At 39.2% G+C, this 27,877-nt stretch overlaps 2 protein-coding genes and 1 pseudogene across 3 annotated transcripts in view; 2 read left to right on the top strand and 1 right to left on the bottom strand.

Moving 5' to 3' along the window:
* The window catches only part of LOC307255464 (disco-interacting protein 2 homolog C), a gene marked incomplete at its 3' end in the record, with an annotated part of 135,740 nt that extends 132,381 nt beyond the window's left edge, over window positions 1–3,359 (bottom strand). Inside the window, exon 1 of the mRNA XM_080034148.1 lies at window positions 3,225–3,359. Coding sequence (XP_079890274.1) covers window positions 3,225–3,303 — 79 coding nt within the window. The 5' untranslated portion in view covers window positions 3,304–3,359. The remainder of the gene's footprint in view (window positions 1–3,224) is intronic.
* Window positions 3,360–8,590: 5,231 nt separating this feature from the next.
* LOC307255465 (uncharacterized protein) lies at window positions 8,591–23,988 on the top strand (the record flags this gene model as incomplete). Its single annotated transcript, XM_080034149.1, has 3 exons — window positions 8,591–10,245; window positions 20,433–20,537; window positions 21,318–23,988. The coding sequence occupies 3 exons, from the start codon at window positions 8,591–8,593 to the stop codon at window positions 23,014–23,016; spliced, it is 3,459 nt and encodes a 1,152-aa protein (XP_079890275.1). The 3' UTR covers window positions 23,017–23,988.
* LOC307255851 (tripartite motif-containing protein 16-like) lies at window positions 14,993–17,584 on the top strand (annotated as a pseudogene). The gene has a single exon. The product of its transcript is annotated as a tripartite motif-containing protein 16-like (transcript).
* Window positions 23,989–27,877: the final 3,889 nt, after the last annotated feature.

Below are 27,877 nucleotides of genomic sequence, written 5' to 3' on the forward strand. Positions count from 1 at the left end.
CTGGTCCCTTTTTTTTTTTTTTTGCCTTTTCTTTGTTCTTATGTCTTGTCTGTTGTTGTTTTGTTTGTTTGCTAGTTGTTAAAAAGAAATAAAACCAAAATAAAAATATACTACATACTGTCTACTTAACGATTGTGTATGCGAGATTCGTCGGACCGTTTACACTGAAGTATACAGAAGCAATAAAGATATAAAAAAAAAAAACCCTTCCATGCCATTTGAAAAGATGCAATGCATTGTGGGGCCTACAAAAACTTGCATACACAACCGTCACATACTGAAATTGACGTCAAAATGAGTGTGAGTAGGACGTTAGTATGGCTTTTCGAACATAGCCGTAGACAGGTGGTCCATATGAAGCTATAGTGACAGTGACACCTGATTGTGGTGAGCGTCTTTTTATTTATTTGTCTGCCGTCGTTTTCCCTCCGGCTATGACAAGGCTCCGGAGGAAGAATAAAATGATGCGTGGAAAATCAAGAAATGAGGTCAAAGTCTGCGGGGATGCGGGGAAAGCTTTGCATTCGCTGCCGGCGTGCATTTACAACGTCAGCTAAGCATGTAAATAATGCACCCACCGGGGCAACTGACCCCATTTTCCCACAGACGTGTGTGTGTGTGTGTGTGTGTGTGTGTGTGTGTGTGTGTGTGTGTGTGTGTGTGTGTGTGTGAGAGAAATGAATATGTGTCACCTTTTTCCCCATCCTTCCTGCTCTACCCCAGTATCATTTTTCCTCAGATCATCAGTGAAGCAGCATGAGTGGAAATATAAAAAGATGAGTCAGTGATTCTGGAGAACGCTTGTTGTCAAAATAAATGTTCTCAAAATCTGGGAATATCTCCTCACGAGCGCAGTGTTGTTAATACTCTGTAACAGGGGCATGTTGCTAGCTACGGTGGGAAGCCTTTATTTACATACCATACGTACCCTCTGTTTACATAGCAGTTTACAGAGTCTAGGCTGTGAATTAACACTGGATTGTTTTCAGCGCACACACACAGGTGGTGGATCATGAAGAGAGATTCACTGGTTTTGACAAAAAGTAATTTCGACAACAAGTGCTCTCCAGAATCACTAACTCCACCGTTATAATGTGATGTGTGCTTTTGCAGTCAGCTGTTAAAATCACTTCCTCTCTCCCTCCCTCCTCTCTTTCTCTCCCTCCCTCCCTCCCTCTCCCTCCCTCCTCTCTCTCCCTCCTTCTCCCTCCCTCCTCTCTCTCCCTCCCTCCCTCTGTGCCTTCTCATTCTTTCTTTCTCTCTTTCCCCATACAAGGCAGAGCTACGCGGAGCCCCCAGACGCCACGAGAGAAGAAACAGGCAAAACACACACACACACACACACACACACACACACACACACACACACACACTCTGCTCACTGAAATATGACACCATGATTCTCTCCAGGCCGAGAGTGAGTCTGCAGCAATGTGACATATCAATCCGAGAAAGACATAGAAGAAGAAAGAGAGAAAGAGGAAGAGAAGGAAGAGAGGGCTAGAGTAGCTAATGATAAAGACATAGAAGAAGAAAGAGAGAAAGAGGAGGAGAGGGCTAGAGTAGCTAATGATAAAATCAATACCAAAGATGCATTTCAGCATCTTGCAAGAGAAGCCAATATATTCGCCATGGTGTTGTTATTATGGAAAAGACTCTTGGAATATAATGGAGATCATTCTTCCCTCTCTTCTTGTGCTGCAGAATGTCATGTGAAAGCTGTGTCTGGTAGCAGCTGCGCACCTCTCTCTCTCTCTCTCTCTCTCTCTGTCTCTCTCTGCACACATAATCTAAGCAGCATGCAGCAACCCAGGCTCTACTCAATGGGGTTTTCCAAAAATCACAATCGAACTTCAACAACAACTAACTTCTTCTTCTTGACAAACTCCAATGATACATCTCTATAGTATTCCCATGATATTCCTACATGGAGAGGGGGGGGGGATTACATGTAACACTAGTGCTCAAAGGAGTGTTTAACATGTACTGTATGGCAGTGGAGAGAAATAGTATGACTATCTTTTGCCTGTTAGGTGACAGAAGTCAACTACGTAACATGTCAAGTAAAGAGTTTTCTGTCATCATGGTCGGCACTGACAGTGGCTGCAAGGACCATTCTTAAACACTGGAAAACATCTACAACTCCAGGATTCAAAAGTATTACTATCTTAATTAAAGCCAAATATTGTCTGGTTCCATGTTCTTAAATGTTAACTGTTGTTGGTTTTCTTATTGTTAACTGAATACAATGGGGTTTTGGGCTCCTGTTATGACAACAAACAAGACACCACAGTTGGTATCGGAATTAATGACGGTGGTATAATTCACACTATAGTGAAAACAAAAACATCAATAGATTAATCATGATTTTAATTTGACAGTTTGTTTCCTTTGGACTCTAGACTCTTGTCATGTGTATGGCTGTTCGAAAAGCCAATACTAACGTCCTCCCTCCTACATACTCAACATGTATATATACTCCTTAGTATGGCTTTCCAAACACAGCCTTTGTTTTGGTGTCATCAACAATGAATGCATTGGGGAATAAAAAGTAATTTGATTATTTAATATGGAAAGAATCTATGACTGCGGGTAACATATTATGACATTGTAACATTCCTGTAGAGTTTTGTAATTTCATTTGCTGCATATGAATAACTTAACTTAAGGGTTGATACAGTGCCTTATGGAATTCAGATCTTGTAGTGTGTTTTCTATTGTGTATCTGAGATGCATGGTGCAAAATATTGACTGTATGTTCTGTCTCTATGGTCATTTTATGATATTTTCGAGAAATAATTCGAGAAATGTGTGCGAAAATTTTATTTTTAATTCTTCATCATATATTTCTAACTCCACACATAAGACAGTAGGCCTATTGATGGTATGAGGTAACAATAATCTTCTCTAACCTCATAAGAATATCATACGATACTACCAGTGCTTCCAAAACCCAAACATACACGTTGCCACCAACGCACCAAAACAGCACATCCCCTCGCTGCATCCACATCACAGCCAGACAAACCAAACCACAGCAGTCATAATCATGACGGCATCAAATATGGACTTGAACTTGTGGCAGTTGGAAAATCAACACTTTTTCCTCCACGTAACTCAAACTCCAAAACCAATACGTCCTTGGGAAAGACACGTTCACTACCCCCAGACCACCAGACCACCCCCCAAAACCAGCAAGTGAAGGCGGGCATTCAAGCACTTACCCTCGGATAACTCCAGCTCAAGCTCAGCCAGTTTTGTCCGCACCTCCGCAGGAAGAGGCACCGGGTCCCGGTCCGCCATTCGGGCCGTTTTATCCACCGACTTTTAAATCTCTTGTTTTCCGCGTCTTTACTCCCTCTGTTCTCTCTAAAAGCGTCTCCGTAAAACCTCCAAAAAAAAATCCCAAAGTCAGTCAGATTGTCTCAGCGTGTTGTCGCACTGTGTCAGCGACTGTCTGCAGCCAGCGCTGTGTGTGAAGGCAGCGAAAGCACAGCACGTCTACATCCGGGGATTTTATATTTTGGAAATAAGAGCCAATATTTTCCAACGCAGTATTTTGAGGATCGCACCACCAGGTTTATAAACTGTCCCTGCGTTCCAAATCACATACTCTTTCTTTTTACTACACTATATACTAAAGTACAGAAGAGTTTAAGGGCCACAGGAGAGAGTAAAAAAAATCAGATAGGGAAGATTTATTTTTCATTATGTCAAGAAAAGTCAAGAATAAAGACTAATACTCCAAAATGCTATTGGAGTTAGTGGGGGCATTTATGTATTTTCAGCATACTACAATTGACGTGCATGTATTGGGACATCCTAAATCTTTTTCTGGCATACTAAATAGGAGGGAAGTATGGGGATTGGAACGCAGGGTAAAATCTATATTGTCGTCTCTGTGCTGCTCAATCTCTTCCTTTTAAAACACATGCGTACAAACGTATAAGAATTGATTTGGATTTGTTACTATATGAACTTAAATGTGCTTGTATTTTCATTTGTAACATGATTTTGTAGTTGTTTTTATTTTATTTTATCTTTCTTTCTTTCTTTGTCTTTTTATTTTACTTTATTTCTTTACCTTATTGTATTTTAATGTTAGGTGGGCATCCTTTATAAGCCCTCTGGAGTGTCTTTTGTCCCACCCGTGCATTTATGTCTGTCTATGTGAATCTTTTTTGCCATTTTAATCTTGTTTATCTGCACAAATAAAAATAAACTAAACTAAACTAAACTAAACTAAACTAAACAATAAAATGATATCAGGAGAGCTGTTCTGTGTTATTGTCTGTACAATACATGGTTGTCTAATGTCACCTTTTATGTCACAGCCTTGCACATTACTCCAATATCATAATAATAATAATAATCAAAACACATTTGTTTTACATTTATCTCTCGAGTATAAATAAAGGTTAAATGAAAAAATTTAAAATATTTGAATGTTGATGATTAAAGTGGAGTTACCATGATATATACGCCATATTGTATTTGTTTATTTATCTTGATATTTATTATATTAATTCAACACTACAATTTTAGAACATAATACCAAAATGCGCCGCTAGAGATGTTAAACATATTGTGTAATATATACTGAGTTATAATTTAAAGCATCAGAAGTTTATCTTGATATTTGTGGCTGTGCAGAACCCCAAACTATGGTTGCGTTCCAAATCGCATACTTTCTACTATATAGTATGTAGAAAAAAGATTTAGGATGTCCCGATTCTTGTGGCCAGATTTAGGATGGTTAGAATACCCGGATGGTCTACTTCATGCGGCCAAGATTGTTAGTGTTGAAAAGTGCATCCTATTTGGGCGATTCTGACCCACAATCCAGTGCGCACGTGAAGTGACGTAACATCGACGAAGCCTATAGGTCCATGTTATGAAAACAAACGGGGATGCGACGGATATAAAAGCAAGAGGCAAGATCAAGGCGCAATGTTATGATGAAATAAGAGAGAAAAGTATGTCCCAATAGTATGCCTACTGCATCCTAACTAGATTCTTTTTATCGTCGGATGTAGTATGTAGAATAGAAAAAAGAAAGAGTATGCGATTCGGAACGCAACCTATGTTTGCACGTACCCTGCGTTCCAATCCCCATACTTCCCTACTATTTAGTATGCCAGAAAAAGATTTAGGATGTCCCAATACATGCAGGTCAATTGTAGTATGCTGAAAATACATAAATGCCCCAGTAACTCCAATTGCATTTTGGAGTACTCGTCTTTTAATTCAGACATTTCTTGACGTAATGAAAAAAAAAATCTTCCTTATCTGATTTTTTTTCTCTCCTGTGACCCTAAAACTCTTCTGTACTTTAGTATGTAGTGTAGTAAAAAGAAAAGGTATGAGATTTGGAACGCAGGGGCAGAACAGCTTATTTTGAAGGGGATATCATTCAACTTCCTGTGTGACGTTTGTTAATTATGGCTGACTTCATAGACCTCGCAGGTAGAATTAAACTGTAGGTGACTTTGGACACAATAAAAAAACATCAATACTTGAACACACAGGGAGCAAATGAGTTTATTTCAGTGACTTCAGACCAGATAGTTGTTTTTCATGATTTTAGGAAATGTTTTAACTGCTGCTGATGTTTTTCTTCATCCTGATAAAACAACCATTAGAGGGCGCCAGAGGGCATCTATCTATCTATCTATCTATCTATCTATCTATCTATCTATCTATCTATCTGTCTGTCTGTCTGTCTGTCTGTCTGTCTGTCTGTCTGTCTGTCTGTCTGTCTGTCTGTCTGTCTGTCTGTCTGTCTGCAGTCAAAACCGAAATTATTCATACCCCTGGCAAACTCTGACTTAAAGTTACTTTGATGAAACCAGCAAGCTTTGTCTTGATTGGAAATGACACAGGCTTCTCCCAAAAGATAAAAAGACGATGTACAAGAGGCATCAGCTTTTATTTACATTTGAACAAAAAGTGGCATGTCCAAAATTATTCATACCCTTCTCAATAATCAAAAGAAAAAGCCTTTATTTGCTATTACAGCAATCAAACGCTTCCTATAATTGCTGACCAACTTTTTGTATGTCTCCACTAGTATTTTTGATCTTTAGCAATGAGCTCCAACTCTTTCAGTTTGGAGGGTCTCACTGCCATCACCCTGATCTTTAGCTCTCTCCACAGATTCTCAATCGAATTCAAGTCAGGACTCTGGCTGGGCTAGCCTGGCTCCGCCCGCCCGCCTAATTCCGGCCAAATTTTATTTTCCCTTCAGTAGTCAGTCTGGGTGTACAGCCCATTTCCCAGTTTTGCCGGAGATTCGACAGCCGGTCCAATCAGCGAACAGAGCGAGTGGCTGAGAACGATGACGTCGAAGTCGCGCTCCAGTTTCAGTTGCCAGAAGCCGGCTCATGACACACGTGACGACCAAACGTTATGCGATTGGTTGGCTAATCCAGAGTGGCACTGGGCAGATCCAATAGTTTTAAACTTTAACAGACACCCGCCTCCATGAGTGAACATTTGCCAATTACAGCACTGCCAGACCTTCTGTACAAATGAAATGAAGTACGATGGTCTGGTAGCACCAGGCTATGGCTGGGCCACTGTAAACGTTAATGTGTTTGTCCGCTTACCATTTCTTCACCACTTTTGCTTAGTTTTTTGGTTACTAGTGTTGATAACAGCACCCTATTTGGGCGATTCTGACCCATAATCCAGTGCTCACCTGAAGTGACGTCACATCGATCCATATGAAAACAACCGGGGATGCGACGGATATAAAAGCAAGAGGCAAGATCAAGGCGCAATAATATGATGAAATAAATTTGTAAAAGTATATCCCAAGTGTATGCCTACTGCATGCTAACTAGATTCTTGTTATGATCAGCTGTAGTATGTAGAATAGAGAAAAGAAAGAGGATGAGATTTGGGTCAGTCTTACCTGTTCAAAGATGAAAAAAGTGCCCTCAGAGAAACAATCATTTTTATTTAAAGATAGTAGACTGCCATGTATGTTTATACAGGCTCATTATCATCATCACCCCCTGCGTTCCAATTCACAATTATTTTTTCTACACTACATACTAAAGTACAGACAAGTTTTGTGGCCACAGCAGAGAAAAAAAATCAGATCAGGAAGATTTTCTTTTCATTATGTCGAGAAATGTCAAGAATAAAGACGAATACTCCAAAATGCTATTGGAGTTTGTGGGGCATCTAGGTATTTTCAGCATTCTACAATTGACATGCATGTATAGGGACATCCTAAATCCTTTTCTGGCATACTAAATAGTAGGGAAGTATGGGGATTGAAATGCAGGGACAATCACCATAATCAGTGCTGATCTGATGGAGCCATGTCTGCTGTGTCCTTTGTGAACACACTGCCATCTTCTGGCTCTTCACTGTCATCACCAGCAGCTGAAACTGAATTCAGAAAACTGTCCCTGCGTTCCAATACCCATACTTCCCTACTATTAAGTATGCCAGAAAAAGATTTAGGATGTCCCAATACATGCAAGTCAATTGTAGTATGCTAAAAATACATAAATGCCCCACTAACTCCAATAGCATTTTGGAGTATTCGTCTTTATTCTTGACATTTCTTGACATAATGAAAAATAAATCTTCCTAATCTGATTTTTTTCTCTCTCCGGTGGCCCTTAAACTCTTCTGTACTTTAGTATGTAGTGTAGTAAAAAGAAAGAGTATGTGATTTCGAACGCAGGGTTGGAGACTCAAATGTCACATTAATTAAGGGTCATTTTTTCACCCAATTGCATGATTTATTTTTCAATTAACCCACTCTCCCTGACAAATTAAAGAAAGATAATAGGCGAAAATGTAAAAGATCATTGGACCATCAGACAAAATAAATAAATAATAATAATTTCTGTGATTTAATGCATTAGGCTTTACTGGCATTTTAGTGGTCACAACAATGTATATTTTAGAATAAAAACTGTTAATTGAATTTGGAACTTTAAGATTGGCTTGGTTCATTTTGATCAAATGGGAACCTTTTCGCAACCTTTCATTTTGCCTCTTTGCAGGAAATGAAACTGTCCCTGTTTGCATTTAAAAACAGTTTACAGTTATATTAGGTATAAAATGCCGTTTTAGTTGCCAAGTGTATGTGATGTCCAACAGCACATGTATTGCATGACATTGATCAACAACTTTACAGCAAAATTACCTAGTAAATACTTGAATAGTTAATGCTATTGTTTTTATTATATTTAAATACTTTATTGATGATTACATTTGAAAACTGGGGATCAATCTCCAATACATCGGATCATGTTATTAAATGAGAAATGAGCTCTATTGTAAACCACTGTTAAACACAGTCTTTCTCTCTAACGGCTTCTCTTCCTGGAATGACTCAGCTTCAGAACCGTTCTCTATTCTTCCTGTTTTCAAACACAGCCAGCTCCACTCTGTCCGTATATGTCCTGGTTCCCTCCCCTTCAGATCAACAGTTTGAATATGGGTGGAACCAAGCGGACAGACCCCAGTCACTGCACACACACACATGTTGTTCAGATCAGAGCTAAAACTAGGTGCAGTTCTCAGGAAGTGAAACTCAAGTCACTCGCTCACACTGAGAGGTGAAATGGCGCAGAAAGGAGTTCAGCTGGACCGGGAAACGATCTCTTGTTCGATCTGTCTGGATTTTCTGAAGGATCCGGTGACTCTTGCCTGTGGACACAGCTACTGTATGAACTGTATCAAAGGCTTCTGGGATGATGAGGATGAGAAAGAAATCTACAGCTGCCCTCAGTGCAGGCACACATTCACATCGAGGCCTGTTCTGGTGAAAAGCACCATGTTAGCAGATTTAGTGGAGGAACTGAAGAAGACTGGACTCCAAGCTGCTCCTGCTGATCACTGCTATGCTGGACCTGAAGATGTGGCCTGTGATGTCTGCACTGGGAGAAAACTGAAAGCCCTCAAGTCCTGTCTGGTCTGTATGGTATCTTACTGTGAGAAACACCTCCAGCCTCATTATGAATCTCCTGCTTTTAAAAAACACAAGTTGGTGGAGCCCTCCAAGAAGCTCCCAGAGAAGATCTGCTCTCGTCATGATGAGGTGATGAAGATGTTCTGCCGTACTGATCAGCAGTGTATCTGTAATCTCTGCTCTGTGGACGAACACAAAGGCCACGACACAGTGTCAGCTAAAACAGAACGGACTGAGAGGCAGAGAGAGCTCAAGGTGAGTCGTAAAACCATCCAGCAGAGAATCCAGGACGGAGAGAAAGATGTGAAGGTTCTTCAACAGGAGGAGGAAGCTATCAATCGCTCTGCTAATAAAGCAGTGAAGGCCAGCGAGAAGACCTTCACCGAGCTGGTCCGTCTCATCCAGAAAAGAAGTTCTGATGTGAAGCAACAGCTCAGATCCCAACAGGAAACTGAAGTGAGTCGAGTCAAAGATCTTCAGGAGAAGCTGGAGCAGGAGATCACTGAGCTGAAGAGGAAAGACGCTGAGCTGAAGACGCTGTCACTCACAGAGGATCACAACCATTTTCTACACAACTACCGCCCACTGCCACTGCCACCACTCAGTGAATCTACAGAATCAACCAGCACCGACATCCATCCTCTGAAATACTTTGAGGATGTGACAGCGGCTGTGTCAGAAGTCAGAGATAAACTACAGGACGTCCTGAGAAAGACATGGACACACACCACACCGACAGTGAATCAAGTGGATGTTTCACAGTCACAACCCAAGACCAGAGCTGACTTCTTACAATATTTACATTACATCACACTGGATCCAAACACAGCAAACACAGAGCTGATATTATCCGAGGGGAACAGAAAAGCTACTGCAATACAAAAACAGCCTTATCCTAGTCACCCAGACAGATTCACTCATCACCGTCAGGTTCTGAGTAAAGAGAGTCTGACTGGACGCTGTTACTGGGAGGTTAAGTGGAGAGGGGAAGGGCTTTACGTAGCAGTCGCATACAAGAATATGAGCAGAGAGATGTGTAGATTTGGAATGAACAACAAATCCTGGTCGTTAGATTGGACTTCATACACAAAAAATTGTAACTTTTTTTACAACAGTGTCCAAAATGTGATCGCAGGTCCTCGTTCTACCAGAATAGGAGTGTACCTGGATCACAGTGCAGGTATTCTGTCCTTCTACAACATCTCTGAAACCATGGAGATGACTCTCCTCCACAGACACCAGACCAGATTCACTCAGCCGCTACATGCTGGACTTGGACTTTGTTACTGGTATAAAGAGACCGTTGAGTTCTGTTAAAGCTGGGGTATATGATTTCTGATTGGTCAAAGTTAACATGAGCTGTACACTTTAACCAATCAGAGCGAGGCTCCGATTCTCTGTTCTTATTGGCTGTTGGGACTGTCCATTGACTTTGGCACGACTTTGAGTGTGTCGGGGAGGGACCAAAGAGAACAAGTGGAGCGGTAGAGGTATTTGAATTCGAATCTCTATCCCAACTGCCATTTTCTCCCCAAATCCTCCACCCCAGCTTTAACTCAAATAGAGCAAAATCATTGTCATTGGGCCTGTGGGTTAAAGTCTGTATTTTCAACCTTAAATTCCTTTTGTCTTCATGTTTGTTGCTCAGAGCTGATTGTTGTGGCATTTTGTCACTGCACAGACAACAGCTGTCAATCAAACACGATGGGTTGGACTTTGACGTCATCTCATTTGTTGTTGTGTAAATATTGGAGTGTCATTAGATGGCACACCTTCATGTGTCTGTTTAACCATGAAGGCCACAACTGCTCATGATGGCTTTGGTTTAGCTGAACTGACATTTTTCTGGAAGAGCATGGAAACTTTTCTGTGTTTTAAATCATTGTTGTACATTTATATTGATGTATTCGTATGTTGTTGTTTCTCTTCCACTGCATGTGTCTTAAGATAGAAAGCACCAGGCCTCCCTTTGTCCTAGATATTGGGCTCTCAGCACTTTGTACATTTGTAAAGAAATCCATTATCACATTCACATATATTTGTTAAGCAGATCAAATGTTGTTGTTCTAATCGAGGTAAAAATGTGCAACTATGAGGTTTTATCCAAGTGTAATTATAATCATTATAATCAATAAGGAGATGATTAATTGTTCTCTTTGATATAGCTGAGATTCGGCTCAAACAAACTGATTGTGTGGATGAAGTTAATCTTTATATGAAATCATTGAACAAGAGTGGATTGAACACTGAGATCCTATGTAGTATAAATGTGCAAACATTTTAGAAATCAGTTCTTTCTAGCCTGAGAAAAGGCACAAAGAGTGTTTTTTTATGGTCTCACTGTCTAACTCTACATTTTCCCATGCGTGACATCACACGTGGTATAATGTAGGGTTAGGATTAACAGGACAGCTGGGCCAAGGGAAGACTGAGGGAAGAAAAACCTCATTCATTATATTATAATAGCGATTTTATAATGATAGCATGGCTGTTCCGTACGGGTGAAGTATTTCTTTAACTGACGGGATTTGTAAACAAACATAAGGTTTGCATTCTTAATAAACAAACAGGTACAAAATGTTTTCTTCTGGTCTTCATTCCAGTGTTGCATACAAAGCTGAAACACCACAAAGTAAAGTGTTCATGTTGAGAGCAGAATAGCATCTGTCAGTCAGTCTCTGTCCTTTCAGCTTTTTATAAATCCTCAAGAAAGAAATGCATAAAAACAGTGATAATTAGGGTTCCTGACAGCTGTGGTTGATATACAACAGCGTCACATGCGAATGATTTTATAATCATGATAATATCCACTTGAAACTCTGCATAAAGTTAAATCAGAATCAACAAACAAAGTAATATGGTGGAGAATTATGTTTTTCAAGTTAATAATCAAACGTTGCCTCAGCTTTGACGACAGATGAAATATTTGAATAACTTGTGTGATGTTCGAATCTAGCAAAAGGGAGTGAAGTTTTACATATGTTTACGTCACAGCAATGGTATTTAATATAATTTATATGAAACTTCAAAACATATACTTACTGCAAATATCGATCCTTCAGAAAAACATCAGAATTACATGACATCTGAACAGAAAAATACATTCAGTATCATTATGATTCCTCGGGATAAAAACATGTATTGTTTGTTGAGATTTATGTTGTTCCTTAGAGTTTTTTTCATTAATCACACTCACTAAGCTTTTACAACAGGAGAAACATTTCAACAACAAATGGGAAATGTGCAGCTTATATCAGGTCCAGTCATAAAAACACAACATGACTGAATATGATTTTCAATCAATGATTATGACAATTCAAGTGTTGTTTTAACCAGTAGCTAAACATCATATTCACAAAAACTATTTTCAACCTAAGAGCTCATATGAATAATATCTGAAAACTGGAAATTCTTCTCCAACATCTTTCCCATGTGCCATGAATGCATTGTTAGTGTTACAGGGTGTGACTCCTGTGTTGATCAGAAGATGCCAAAAGCTCAGGGAATTTTACATGGTTCCTTCAGTGAAAGTCACAGCAAGTCAACAACTAAAAAATGAAAACTGCAATATTCCAGAACATTACTTATGTATAGAAAATGCAGGTTGTAATTACTTATGTATCTTCTTTTCTTTTTAAGTATTATTATTTACCTGTGTTTTGTTTTTGATTTGTTTTATATGTGAATATTTGTATTTGTCTGTGTTGAAAAATTTTAAAAGTCAATAAATATATTTCTCAAAAAAAAAAAAAAAAAATGAAAACTGATGCTCAACACCAGAGGGCGCCATCATCCTGTTAACCAGGGATGTAGTGGAGGTTAAAGCTCCTCAAATCATGTGTCTGCTGTTCTAAGAACATGTGTTTATACTGATACATTATGTGTCATACATCATGGTTAATGGTGTCACACTACTGAATCTCATCAGGTTAGTGCTAGAAAAGTGTCTCTGTCTTCTCCAAATACTCTTACAAACAATACAGGACTATTGGTGAGGACAAACAGCAGGGACAAAGCATCAATAAATGTCATGATTTAAAAAACTGAATCACATAGTAAATTCAATAAAATGGGAGTAAATGTTAGTGAAATCCTGAATAGGCTTTGCATTCAGCTTCCTAGTTGCATTTGTCAAAAAGGACTTGCTGTACACGTAAAGCGGCTCTTACTTGTATGTAGCCCCTCCCTGAAGGTAAAAGCTCAAAGTGTGAGTCCAAAGGAAATTATCACATATAACCTACAATCATAGATCTATATATTTAATGCACATTTGTCTCTTTGTAGCATCGGGGACTACCATGTAATTGTACTACTTATCTTTGCACTAGCCGAAGATATAACTACAAGCAGTTTAGGAGCTAATAAAGAAATCTTTTTATTTTCAATTCTGAAGTCAGGTCATGAGGCATATTTTACAAGTATATCTCATCTCCATTTAGAAGGTCACCCAAAACTTTTACTTGGTCGGGAATTTTGAACACTCAGTCACTAATAGTTATGTAAAGGGTCAATGTTGATACTTTAAAACATCATCTCTTCAGCTATGCATGTTTAGGATGGCTTTCTTAAAAAATAATATCCTACAAACCCTTCCTTTGTATTAGATGTCCCCTATTGTACTAAATAATCTGGAAAATATATCAAGAAATATGGGTAAGAAACTGGTTTACTTTTAAATGCAAAAATAGTTTCGTCCCATCCCAACTTTACTCGTGTAGCGCAACTACAAAGTCGGGAAGCGAGAGTTTCTGTTGGTGAAATATGCCCTGGATAAATTAAGATGGTGGCCCTCGGAGTTGAGAAACCATTCATTCTTGGGACAGATCATGAGAACCTTTTATACAAGCAGGATGAAAAGCACCTCAACTCCAGCCAAGCCTGCTCTTATTTATTATGTTGCCACTTCAATTTACCATCTTCCACCACCCCTGCCTCTTTCACCAGTTTGACCCAGCTCTCTTTACACCATCCTCTCTTCTTCATGTGTGTGAGCTCGGCAGACTTAACCGTACACTTTAGGAACAAAGATTAGTGGAATGAGAAAAGAATATTGCACATGAACATTTAGTCTTGAATTTTGCCACAATACAGCACATTGAAGACACATGAGCCAGCCATATAACAAGTTGCCAGTCATATAACTAAGTTTAGACCAGCTCTTATTTATTCTTCGTTAGAATTAAATCAACTTTGCTGAAACATTCTTACTGCATGTGTTAGATGACTGATAACACACTCTGCTTCTCACAAACTGATACTCTTTCTGTTATTTTTATGTTCCCTCCCCTCCACACAGGTATGAGGATGGGCATAAACAACATGATGTGAAATGCAGAAACTGAAGAGTATCATTCAGTTTCTGCAGTAACTTAACAGAAACTGAATGATTCATACAGTAAGTTAACAGAAACAGAAGGAGAGTACATTTGTTTTCACTCTAAGATATTTTTTTTATGTATTTTAACCTGTTATTGATAGTTCAGAGGAGAGAGTACAGAATGGAAATGGGGAGAAAAAGGGGGATGACATGCAGTAAAGGTCCACGGGTCGGATTCTAACCCACAACCACTGCGACAAGGTAATCACTCTATCCACTACGCCACAGAACGTCCCTGTTTTCATTCTAAGCAGAGAGGTTGTTTCTGCTCTGAGAAAGTAGAAACTATTTTCAAATGAGAGGTAAAATGTCACAGCACGGAGTTCTGTGTGGAATGCAGTAAAGCCTGAAAACCTGTTTCCCTTCTCCTGCACTCACCTACAGTGACCTTCACCCTATCAAGATATATTCCCTCCCATCCACACATCTACAGGTATGAGGATGGGCGTAAACAACATTGCATGAAATGTTATCTCTATTGTTATCAAGTATTAAACAAAGTCTTTCTCTCAAACGGCTCCTCCTTGTAGACCTACAATGACTCACAGTTGGAGAACCATTCCCTCTTCTTCCAGTTCCACTCTGTCCATACATGGCCTTGTTCCCTCCCCTTCAGATCAACAGTTTGAGAGGATGGGTGGAGCCAAGCTGACAGACCCCATTCACTGCACAAACACATGTTGTTCAGATCAGAGCTAAAACTAGGTGCAGTTCTCAGGAAGTGAAACTCAAGTCACTCGCTAACACTGAGAGGTGAAATGGCGCAGAAAGGAGTTCAGCTGGACCGGGAAACGATCTCTTGTTCGATATGTCTGGATTTTCTGAAGGATCCAGTTACCGTTCCCTGTGGACACAGCTACTGCATGGACTGTATTAACACCCACTGGGATAAACAGGATGAGAAGGAAATCTACAGCTGCCCTCAGTGTAGACACACATTCAACCAGAGGCTTGTGCTGCTGAAAAACACCATGTTAGCAGATTTAGTGGAGGAACTGAAGAAGACTGGACTCCAAGCTGCTCCTGCTGATCACTGCTACGCTGGACCTGAAGATGTGGCCTGTGATGTCTGCACTGGGAGAAAATTGAAAGCCTTCAAGTCCTGTCTGGTCTGTATGATATCCTACTGTGAGAAACACCTCCAGCCTCATTATGAATCTCCTGCTTTTAAGAAACACAAGCTGGTGGAGCCCTCCAAGAAGCTCCCAGAGAAAATCTGCTCTCGTCATGATGAGGTGATGAAAATGTTCTGCCGTACTGATCAGCAGTGTATCTGTTATCTCTGCTCTGTGGACGAACACAAAGGCCACGACACAGTGTCAGCTGCAGCAGAACGGACTGAGAGGCAGAAAGAGCTCGAGGGGAGTCAACTAAACATCCAGCAGAGAATCCAGGACAGAGAGAAAGGTGTGAAGGTTCTTCAACAGGAGGTGGAGGCTATCAATCGCTCTGCTGATAAAGCAGTGGAGCACAGTGAGAAGACCTTCACCGAGCTGGTCCGTCTCATCCAGAAAAGAAGCTCTGATGTGAAGCAGCAGCTCAGATCCCAACAGGAAACTGAAGTGAGTCGAGTCAAAGATCTTCAGGAGAAGTTGGAGCAGGAGATCACTGAGCTGAAGAGGAAAGATGCTGAGCTGAAGACCCTGTCACTCACAGAGGATCACAACCACTTTCTACACAACTACCGCTCACTGTTACCACTCAGTGAGTCTACAGAATCATCCAGCACCGACATCCGTCCTCTGAGATACGTTGAGGTTGTGACAGCAGCTGTGTCAGAAGTCAGAGATAAACTACAGGACGTCCTGAGAAAGACATGGACACACACCACACCGACAGTCACTGAAGTGGATGTTTCACAGTCACAACGCAAGACCAGAGCTGACTTCTTAAAATATGCACGTTACATCACACTGGATCCAAACACAGCAAACACAGAGCTGATATTATCCGAGGGGAACAGAAAAGCTACAGCAATACAAAAACAGCCTTATCCTAGTCACCCAGACAGATTCACTTATCGGCGGCAGGTCCTGAGTAAAGAGTGTCTGACTGGACGCAGTTACTGGGAGGTGGAGTGGAGAGGGGAAGGGCTTTACGTAGCAGTCGCATACAAGAATATTAGCAGAGAAGGAGAATCACCTGAGTGCAAATTTGGAATGAATGACAAATCTTGGTCGTTAAATTGGACTTCATACACAAATAATTTTAACTTTTTTTACAACAGTGTCCAAAATGTGATCGCAGGTCCTCGTTCTACCAGAATAGGAGTGTACCTGGATCACAGTGCAGGTGTTCTGTCCTTCTACGCCATCTCTGAAACCATGGAGATGACTCTCCTCCACAGACACCAGACCAGATTCACTCGGCCTCTCTATGCAGGACTTGGACTTTGTTTCTGGTGTAAAGAGACCGTTGAGTTCTGTAAACTCTAGTAGAGCAAAGTCATTTACGGGCTTTTGTCTTTATATTTGTTGCTCAGAGCTGATTGTTGTGGCATTTTGTCACTGCACAGACAACAGCTGTCAATCAAACATGATGGGTTGGACTTTGACATCTTCTCATTTGTTGTTGTGTAAATATTTGAGTGTATTTAGGGAGCGCTCCTTCCTCTGTCTGTTAAGCCATGAAGGCCACAACTGCTCATGATGACTTTGGTTTAGCTGAACTGACATTTTTCTGTAAGAGCATGGACACTTTTCTGTGTTTTAAATCATTGTTGTACATTTATATTGATGTATTCGTATGTTGTTGTTTCTCTTCCACTGCATGTGTCTTAAGATAGAAAGCACCAGGCCTCCCTTTGTCCTAGATATTTGGCTCTCTCAGCACTTTGTACATTTGTAAAGAAATCCATTTTCACATTTACATATATTTGTTAAGCAGATCAAATGTTGTTGTTCTAATTGAGGTAAAAAAAAAAATTCCAAGTGTAATTATAATTATTATAATCGATAAGGAGATGATTCATTTTTCTCTTTGATATAGCTGAGATTCCGCTAAAACAAACAGATTGTTTGGATGAAGTTAATCTTTACGTGAAATCATTGAACAAGAGTGGATTGAACAGACTTTGTTTTGTAGCCCAAATTGTGTTGTCCTAAGTGCTGCACAAATGAGGAACTATGAGGTTTTGTAAAAATGTAATTAAAATAATCATCAAAAAGGATAGCCTATAATACATTATTTTCTTTGACATAGCTGAGATTCTGCTCAAACTAACAAATGGTGAAGATGAAGTGAATCTGTACATGAAATCATTGAACAGAATGCACTGATGAGATTTTTGAACAAACTGCAGGTTTACATCCTAAATAAAAAAACAGGAACAAAGTATTTTCTTCTTGTTTTCATTCCAGAGCTGCTGGATAACATCACACGTGAAACTAACATGGACGTTCAACCGAGGAACTTTTCCTCCTGAAACAACTCACAGTCCAGTGTTCATGTTTCCTGATGTCTGTATCTGTGTGTGTGTGTGCCTGTGGCTCCACCTGCTTTTGGTCTTATTTCATTTGACAAAAATTGCACCAAGCAATTAAAATGTTTAGTAGAAGTCTTGTAATTCCTTCTTTAAAACAAATAATGATATTTAATATACATAAAACTATTCAATATAGCCAATAACTAAATAGTTTTACAATATAAAACCAAAGATGATATTAAATCTGGTTTCTTGTTTATTGATACGAAAGGTGATAATAGGTGTGGTTGATTTATTTCATGATCATAATAATTACGGCTTCTACATATCTTTGTGCAGTGAATGTCACAGCCTTTTATATACAGTACTATCTATGGTCACAGCAGGTCAACAACTGAAATATAAAAACTGATGCACAACACAAGAGGGCGCCATAATCCTGCAAACCAGGGATGTAGTTGGGGTTAGAGCACTTCAACTAAGGTCGTCTGCAGTTGTAGTTGAGTGAGTCTGTTAGTAAACCTTCATAGCAAATTGCATTGTGTCATACATTATGTAAAAAGTGTCAAACTGGTGAAAGTCATTAGCAAGTTGATAAAAAAGTGTCTTAATCTTGTCCACAAAGTGCTAATAACAATACAGGACAATCAACAAAGTTTCAATAAATTAATGGCATGATTTAAAAAAATATATATTTACTTATAACACACCCTGCCTGAGGGGTGTGATGGAAAATAAGGGAGGTCACCCCCTCACGCTTCCTTTGGGCAGACTGAGAACCCCCAGTACACCCATGGACTGTGACTCAGCTTTTACCCAGAGCCGTTAACAGACTGCAGAGAGCATAGTCTGAGTTTAGGCCGGAGGCAAATTTTACAACTTGATCTCATCTCCATTTAAAAAGGTCACCCAAAAGTTTCACTAACTTGGGGATTTTGACCACTCTATCACTAGACATAATGTAAAAGGGCCAATGTTGAGCCTTCATCATATAGAGTAACATATCCATCTCTTCCACTGTGCATGGTAGGAATTGCTATTAAAATTTATATATTAAAGACTTATTTTGCATTAAAAAATGTAACCTGTTGTACTTGGTAACTTAATTACAACCTAATTACTTAATAACACACCCTGTCTCTCACAGAAAGCTAAACTTTGTGGAATGCAGTAATGCCTGAAAACCCTTCCCTCTTCCTCCTGCTCCATACCGCAGTGAACTCCACCCTATCAAGATATTAATAGCTTCCCTCCCATCCACACATCTACAGGTATGAGGATGAGCGTAAACAACACTGTGTGAAATGGGGAAACCGATTAATGTTATTTACTGCAGACTGCAGTAAGCAACATTGCATTGTGTCATACATTTGTGTAAATGGCGTCAAAATTACTTTAAGTCATCAGAAAGGTGTCAGATCTCGGAATTAGTAAGATTCCCCCTGCAACATTCCCGGATTTCCCTCTCTTTGTAAAAGGGCAACCAGCAGTGGTGGGACAGGGGTATTGGGAGTATGACTTTTTCAAGATGTGCTGGAGGTCTGACCGCAGTCAGGGGATTTACTGCCGAAGACAACAAGAGGCAACAATTTTCAAGATCAAGAAAGAAAAGTAAAAGTTCTACTAGCTACATTTACTCTTCTATGTAATTTCAGTTCATTCCTGACATTCAGATTTCCACATGACCATGTTGACAACTAGAACAATTTGCAACAGCCATAGAAATGTATACCAGCCAAGTAATGCTTTCCTTTATCTGGGGATTTTGATGACTCTATCACTAGAAGTAATGTAAAGGGCCAATTCCAACCATTTTCTAAAACATCATGTAACAGATGGATCTCTTCAATTGTGCATGTTAATGATTGCCTTACCTAAATGCACAGTGCACACTATGCAACATTTAAATGAAAAAATAAATGATAAAGTCACACAATGACAATCCATCAAAATGATCACTAATGCCTCACTGAATATGTGGTGGTGTGTTTATTTGCCTGTCCTAGATGACTGTCCTCCTCTCTCTGGCTGTATTTTACAGAGTTGCATTTGTTGGTATTGTTTTGTAAACAGAATACTCAGGTCTAAGCTCCACCCAAGCTCCTCCCTACTACTTCGGATTACTTATGTGTGACGCTCTGATTTAATTTCTAATGAAAATGTTGCATAATCAACCATTAAAATTGATAATCTATTAATATTTTTTTCTCTTAATAACTTAATTATAAATAACAAAAAACAGACCATGTCTCTCACAAGAAGCTCATCTTTGTGGAATGTAGTTAAGCCTGAAAACCCTTCCCTCTTCCTCCTGCTCTCACCACAGTGAACTCCACCCATCAAGATATGTATATGTCCCCTCCCATCTGAATATCCACAGGTATGATGGGCATAAACAACATTGTTTTTATGCAGTAAGTTCACAAAAACAGAAGGAGAAGAGATTTGTTTTCATTCGGCGCAATGGAATAGAATATTGCACATGAACTCTTTATGAACACATGAAGTCTTGAATTTTGCCACAATACAGCACATTGAAGACACATGTGCCAGCCATATAACAAGTTGCCAGTCATATACTAAGTTTAGACCAGCTCTTATTAATTCTTCAATAGAACTCAAATCAACTTTGCTGAAACATTCTTACTGCATGTGTTAGATGACTGATAACACACTCTGCTTCTCACAAACAGATACTCTTTCTGGAATGTGATGAAGCCTGAAACCCTTCTCCTGCTCTCGCCTACAATGACTTTCATCCTATCAAAGTATTTTTATGTTCCCTCCCCTCCACACAGGTATGAGGATGGGCATAAACAACACGGTGTGAAATGCGGAAACTGATGAGTATCATTCACTGCAGTAAGTTAACAGAAACAGAAGGAGAATACATTTGTTTTCTCTAAGATGTATTTTTTTAGGTATTTTAACTTTTTATTGTTAGTTGAGAGGAGAGAGTACAGAATAGAAATGAGGAGAAAAAGGGGGATGACATGCAGTAAAGGTCCACGGGTCGGATTCGAACCCACAACCACTGCGATAAGGTACACACACTCTACCCACTACGCCACAGAACGTCCCTGTTTTCATTCTAAGCAGAGAGGTTGTTTCTGCTCTGAGAAAGTAGAAACTATTTTCAAATGAGAGGTAAAATGTCGCAGCACGGAGTTCTGTGTGGAATGCAGTAAAGCCTGAAAACCTGTTTCCCTTCTCCTGCACTCACCTACAGTGACCTTCACCCTATCAAGATATATTCCCTCCCTCCCACACATCTACAGGTACGAGGACGGGCGTAAACAACATTGCATGAAATGTTATCTCTATTGTTATCAAGTGTTAAACAAAGTTTTTCTCTCAAACGGTTCCTCCTTCTAGACCTAGAATGACTCACAGTTGGAGAACCATTCCCTCTTCTTCCTGTTCCACTCGGTCCATACATGGCCTTGTTCCCTCCCCTTTAGATCAACAGTTTGAATATGGGTGGAACCAAGCTGACAGGCCCCATTGTTGGCACAAACACATTTTGTTCAGATCAGAACTCAGCTCAAACTAGTTGCAGTTCTCAGGAAGTGAAACTCAAGTCACTCGCTCACACTGAGAGGTGAAATGGCGCAGAAAGGAGCTCAGCTGGACCGGGAAACGATCTCTTGTTCGATATGTCTGGATTTTCTGAAGGATCCGGTGACTCTTGCCTGTGGACACAGCTACTGTATGAACTGTATCAAAGGCTTCTGGGATGATGAGGATGAGAAGGAAATCTACAGCTGCCCTCAGTGTAGGCACACATTCAGCCCGAGGCCTGTGTTGGTGAAAAACACCATGTTAGCAGTTTTAGTGGAAGAACTGAAGAAGACTGGACTCCAAGCTGCTCCTGCTGATCACTGCTACGCTGGACCTGAAGATGTGGCCTGTGATGTCTGCACTGGGAGAAAACTGAAAGCCATCAAGTCCTGTCTGGTCTGTATGGTATCTTACTGTGAGAGTCACCTTCAGCCTCATTATGAATCCCCTGCATTTAAAAAACACAAGTTGGTGGACCCCTCCAAGAAGCTCCCAGAGAAGATCTGCTCTCGTCATGGTGAGGTGATGAAGATGTTCTGCCGTACTGATCAGCAGTCTATCTGCAATCTCTGCTCTGTGGATGAACACAAAGGCCACGACACAGTGTCAGCTGCAGCTGAAAGGGCTGAGAAACAGAAAGAGCTCGACGTAAATCGACTAAACATCCAGCAGATAATCCAGGACAGAGAGAAAGATGTGAAGGTTCTTCAACAGGAGGTGGATGCTATCAATGGCTCTGCTGATAAAGCAGTGGAGGACAGTGAGAAGACCTTCACTGAGCTGATTAATCTCATCCAGAAAAGTAGCTCTGATTTGAAGCAGCAGCTCAGATCCAAGCAGGAAGCTGAAGTGAGGCGAGTCAAATATCTTCAGGAGAAGCTGGAGCAGGAGATCACTGAGCTGAAGTGGAAAGACGCTGAGCTGAAGACACTCTCAGACACAGAGGATCACAACCAGTTTCTACACAACTACCGCTCACTGCCACCACTCAGTGAATTTACACACTCATCCAGCATCGACATCCGTCCGCTGAGATACTTTGAGGTTGTGACACCGGCTGTGTCAGAAGTCGAGTATAGACTACAGGAAGTTCTAAGAGAGACATGGAAAAAGCTCTCAATGACAGTGACTGAAGTGGATTGTTTACTGTCACAACAAGAGTTTAAGACCAGAGATGACTTCTTAAAATATTCACGTGAAATCACACTGGATCCAAACACAGCACAGAATAGCCTCTTAATATCTTTGGGGAACAGAAAAGTAACAGCATACAAACATGATCGGTCTTATGATTGTGACAGAGACAGATTCACTTTTTGGCGGCAGGTCGTGAGTACAGAGAGTCTGACTGGACGTTCTTACTGGGAGGTGGAGAAGAGAGGGAGAGGAGTTTATGTAGCAGTCACATACAAGGATATCAGCAGAGCAGGGGATGAAAGTATATTTGGACACAATAACAAATCTTGGTTCTTATTTTCTGACAAAATAAGTTATGAATTTTGGCACAACAATGTCAAAACTCCCGTCCCTGGTCCTCAGTCCTCCAGAATAGGAGTGTTCCTGGATCACAGTGCAGGTATTCTGTCCTTCTACAGCGTGTCTGAAACCATGGAGATGATTCTCCTTTACAGAGTCATGACCAAATTCACTCAGCCGCTACATGCTGGAATTCGACTCCATCAGGGATCCACTGCTGAGTTCATTCAACTCAGATAGACAGAAGTCATTTAGGGGACTCAGGGTTAAACCCTGTATTTTCCTCCTTGAACTTCTTTTGTGCGTCGCTTGTTGCTGAGAGCTGATTGTTGAGGTATTTCTTCCCTGAACCGAGATCAGCTGTCAATCAAACATGATGGGGGGGACTTTGACGTCTTTCCATTTGTCGTGTAAATATATTTGTGTGTGTAGGTGGCAGTGTGGCGCTCCCTCCTGTGTCTGTTTAGCCATGGAGGCTACCACTGCTCAGGACCGTAGTTTAGCTGAATTGACATTTTTTGCATGAACATGAAAACTTCTCTGTGCTCTAAATGATTTTTAAATTGTTTTATGGATTTATTTGTATGTTGTTGTTTATCTTCTACTGGATGGGTATTAAGAGAGAAAGCACCAGATCTGCCATTATCCTAGATATTGGGGTTTTCATCACTTTGTACATTTGTAAAGAAATCAATAATCACATTTACTTTTTGGCACACCAAATGGTGTTTTAATCGGGATACAGATGTGGAAATATGACGTTTTATAAAAGTGTAATTATCATAATAATCAATAAGCTTATTCATTATGTTCTATATAACAAAGATTCTACTCACACAAAGTGATTGAGTTTGTAAGACAACTTAAAAGTAATGTTAGCAATTGTTTAAGTATCATTTATTTTTAATTGAATTTCAATATTGTTACGACATGCTTAAGGTAAGAAAATATGTATTATTTGTATAGTAGTTAAGCTATAAATTAACTCATTTAAGCACTTCTATATAATATTGCAATTAAGCTTTGCAAAGTAGAGATACGCAAAAAAAACAAGTTGTGTATCCTGTTTTTTCTTAGTAGTTATAACCTAACAAGGTGTTTAAAGTTTAAAAAAAACCTAAATAGTTTGAGGGGGATTAAAACATTGTTATAGTGTGGCCATGTTATTGGGGAAGCGAGTGATCACAAATGATCAGATTATTGATGTAATGATTGAACAGCCTTTACTGATGGGATGTGTGAACAAACTGAAGGTTTACATCATGAATAAATAAACAGGAACAAACATTATTCCGTCTGTGTGTGTGTGTGTGTGTTTGTGTGTGTGTGTGTGTGTGGCTCCACCTGCTGTTGCTAATTTTATTTACAGAGAACAGACCACATTGAATTAATTTTGCAACATTTTGATTATGAATTCTCTACAATTGAATTTAAACATGTTTATATACATAACTTATGCTAATATAATTGATGTGGGAATTTTTTTCTAGAAAAGCATATTTTAGAGACACAAGAAATAACAAATGTAAACAACCTTTGGTAGAGGTCTTATTTCAATTGTCGAGAATTGCACCAAGCAATTCAAGTTTTAACCGGAAGTTATGTTAATCCCACTTCATAATAAGAATATTATCTCATATACATAAAACCATAAAACCTATACTTAAAATACTGCAAAGACTATATTACATCTGAATATTTTCTTTTTTTCTGATCAGAAAGATTATTATAGAATCCTTCACAGAAAAAGGATTAAACTTTTAGCTGTATTTAGCAATGTAGCTAAATACAGCCGCATTGCAGTTACATGAGGAAATATTAAATATAGTCATATAATGTCAACTTACCATATCTTTGAGAATCTTGAGAGATGAAGGTGAAGTCCAGAATTTATCAGGTTTGGTCCATCACTCAAAAGGTCCCGGGTTTGTTTACTAGTGAGTAATGGAGCCGAGGCAGCCTTTAAGTGTATACAGTACATGTTGAGTATGTAGGAGGGAGGATGTTAGTATGGCTTTTCGAACACAGCCATTGAGCCGAGGCAGCCTTTAAGTGGGGGAGGCACAGAGAGGTAGGCCGACAGCGCCACTCAGAGGCTTCCAAATGCAAATGATTAATTCTGAATGAAAATTTGACAATATTAGCAATATATATTTTTTTAAATAGACCTATTTAATATAATATAACCTCAACTTGGCACTTTTAAGTTGTATTTTAGCTGCTTGCTCCTATTATAAATTGCCTTAATTCTAACTTCTCATTTTATCTTATTTATGACTATTTCAGAGGGAAGTTTTAACCCTAAAACACATAGTATGATCAGTCTCTTTGTAAATTTCATGGTGACATAAGTCCTTTGGCTTCAATAGAAGCTCCACTGTTAGTCCTACCCATAGATAGTATATAAAAGGTCCTACTGCTGTATTGAAGGTCCCTTACCTTGAACACTTGAACTGCAGGTCCTGCTGTAGCACACAGTCTCTCCTAGTGGTGACTAGCCATCTTGATTTAACCACTCAAAGCAAAACGTCAACTCCACATGAAAAACCCTAGCCTGTTTATTACAGGGCAAGTAAGATGAATATACTTTAGTTAAAGAAGTATTATAAAGATACTAAGGACTTAACATCTTCAAACAGGTTAAGTCGTAGATAGAAGAGTAGTTACCTCATTGACCAATGATGAAGCCTGATATAAAATCAAGTTTCAAAAGTAAGGGGCAATGCTAACAAATAAAAATATGAGTTATAATTCCAATGAGATGTATCCACTTACTCCCATGTAACTGCATGAATTTTAAACATAAGAAATAAAGCTTAACCTTTTAAAATACCATTTAATATCCATACAGTCGATGTCATTATCTGACAATTGACCTCTCCAATATGGCGGCCATGTATACGTAGGCTACGTCAAGTTGCTCTATTTATAGCTACGTTGGACTGCACCCTCAACTGGTGGCGCCATTCACTTCACTTTACTAAACCAAGGCTAAACTTTACCATGCTTTGCCAAATTTTGCTTTACGAAAACATAAAATGGTAAACTACACAACTTAAAAACGTATTCATTCTTTCTTAGGAGGCTACCGCTATATATAGCCTAAACATGCTAATAAACACTTGTAACTTAGTTTAACTCACCATGTAGCCAAGCCTACTCCAAAAAACAAACAACTGAATATAGTAACATGTTAAAATATGAGGTAGGCCTATTCTCCAAAATAAGTTAAAACAATTGATTTAATATTCTCAAAACTCGCTTCTTTATTTGTATTTTCTTCTCTTTTTACTGTCTGTTGCCTTGGTTACTCTTTGTTCTCTGTCTCTCCCGCGTGTGACGCTACGGCCGATCTGATTGGCTGCTACACACAGCACTTGCTAAAGGCACATTACACAAAATTATGATGTGAAAAATTTACAATATAGCATTACTATTATTATATATCTCCCTGTACCTCCCAAACCATTTAGGCTACTGCCACTGTATTTCTGCTCAGGTTCAGAAGACCTCTCCCATCAAATTAATTATGTCTCACAATCAGATATTTTTTTTAAATAGTTCAGACAATTCCTGATTATTCGGAGCCAAGTTGCATACAACACAACCCTAAGGTACGAAAACTGAGAAAGCTGTGGGGTTGACTAATTATTTGATATCCTTGTGTAATGTGTCTCAATTGGAAATCCAAGGTGAAGTCAGGTGTAGTAGTCACATTTGTTTCATTGAGGTTTTGGAAATGTAGCCAATCTTACCTGTTCAAGATCACAAACACTACACCTTAACTTCAATCAAAATAATAATTATTGTAAGATAATACAATAACTAATTCAACAGTTTAGGGATGGGGCAAAAGGGTGTTGTTATACTAATATGTACATTGAATTTAATGTTCTTACCCTGTGTTCCAGTCACATACTTTTTCTTTTTACTACACTACATACTAAAGTACAGAAGAGTTTTAGGGCCACAGGAGAGAAAAAAAAATCAGATAAGGAATTATTTTTTTCGTTATGTCGAGAAATGTCAAGAATAAAGACGAACACTCCAAAATGCAAATGGAGTTAGTGGGGCGTTTATGTATTTTCAGCATACTACAACTGACGTGCATGTATTGGGACATCCTAAATCTTTTTTCTGGCATACTAAATAGTATGAAAGTATGGGGATTGGAACGCAGGGCATGATTTATGGTGATTTTTGAATTGGCCTTTAACAAAAGTTGAGCTTTTAATACTCCTACATTTTTAAATTTTTTATTTTCATGTATCTTACATGTTGTTTTGTATTGTATCTTGTACAGCACTTTGGTCAACTGATGATTTTAAATGTGCTATAGAAATAAATTTGACTGCTGACTTTGTGATTTCAGTTTCTTTATGTGATTGCAAAGTTATTACTTTAAATCATTTATAAATAAACAATATGAAAACCTACAAACTTAAAGGTGCAGTGTGTAATATGACATCATCAAGACAGTTCTAGAATGCAACGCTCCCTGGGTAACCCCAACCCTTTAGAATAATAACAGAAGCTACAGTGGCCTTCAAGGACAAGAACAATTCTAAATTCTAAACAATGCACCTGATGACATTCCAAAAACATGGATGCCTCCATAAGACTTGCCTGCTCAATGTACAAAATGTAACATTAATATTTGTAATTCTGCGCTCAGGAGGATAATTCAGATTATTGGCAGAGGTGATTTTACACCAATGAGGACATATTTATGAATGAGGATATTGATTTTATCTAATACATCACTTAAAATGTTACACAGTGTCCCTTTTTTTTATGTAACGTCACATATACCGGTAGCTGTTCATAAAAAGACAAGACAGCGGCTCCTGAACAGTGCCTAAATCTTTATTTTTCAGTAAGCTACATTTTTTTTCTCCAAATTAGACAGTTTTACATCATGACACAGAGTAACTTAAATTATCTATAGCTGACATGTACGCTTCTTGATTCCAGTCTCGATGGAAGAATAGACCCAAAAACAAAAAAAATAATAACAAGTAAAGAACAAGACAAGAAAAAATAAAAATAAAAAAAACAGAAGCCCTCTTGAGCACAACCTCCGTTCCCACATCTGTTAAAG

Source organism: Ammodytes marinus (genome assembly GCF_949987685.1).
Source record: "Ammodytes marinus genome assembly, chromosome: 9".
Classification (NCBI taxonomy): Eukaryota; Metazoa; Chordata; class Actinopteri; order Uranoscopiformes; family Ammodytidae; genus Ammodytes; species Ammodytes marinus.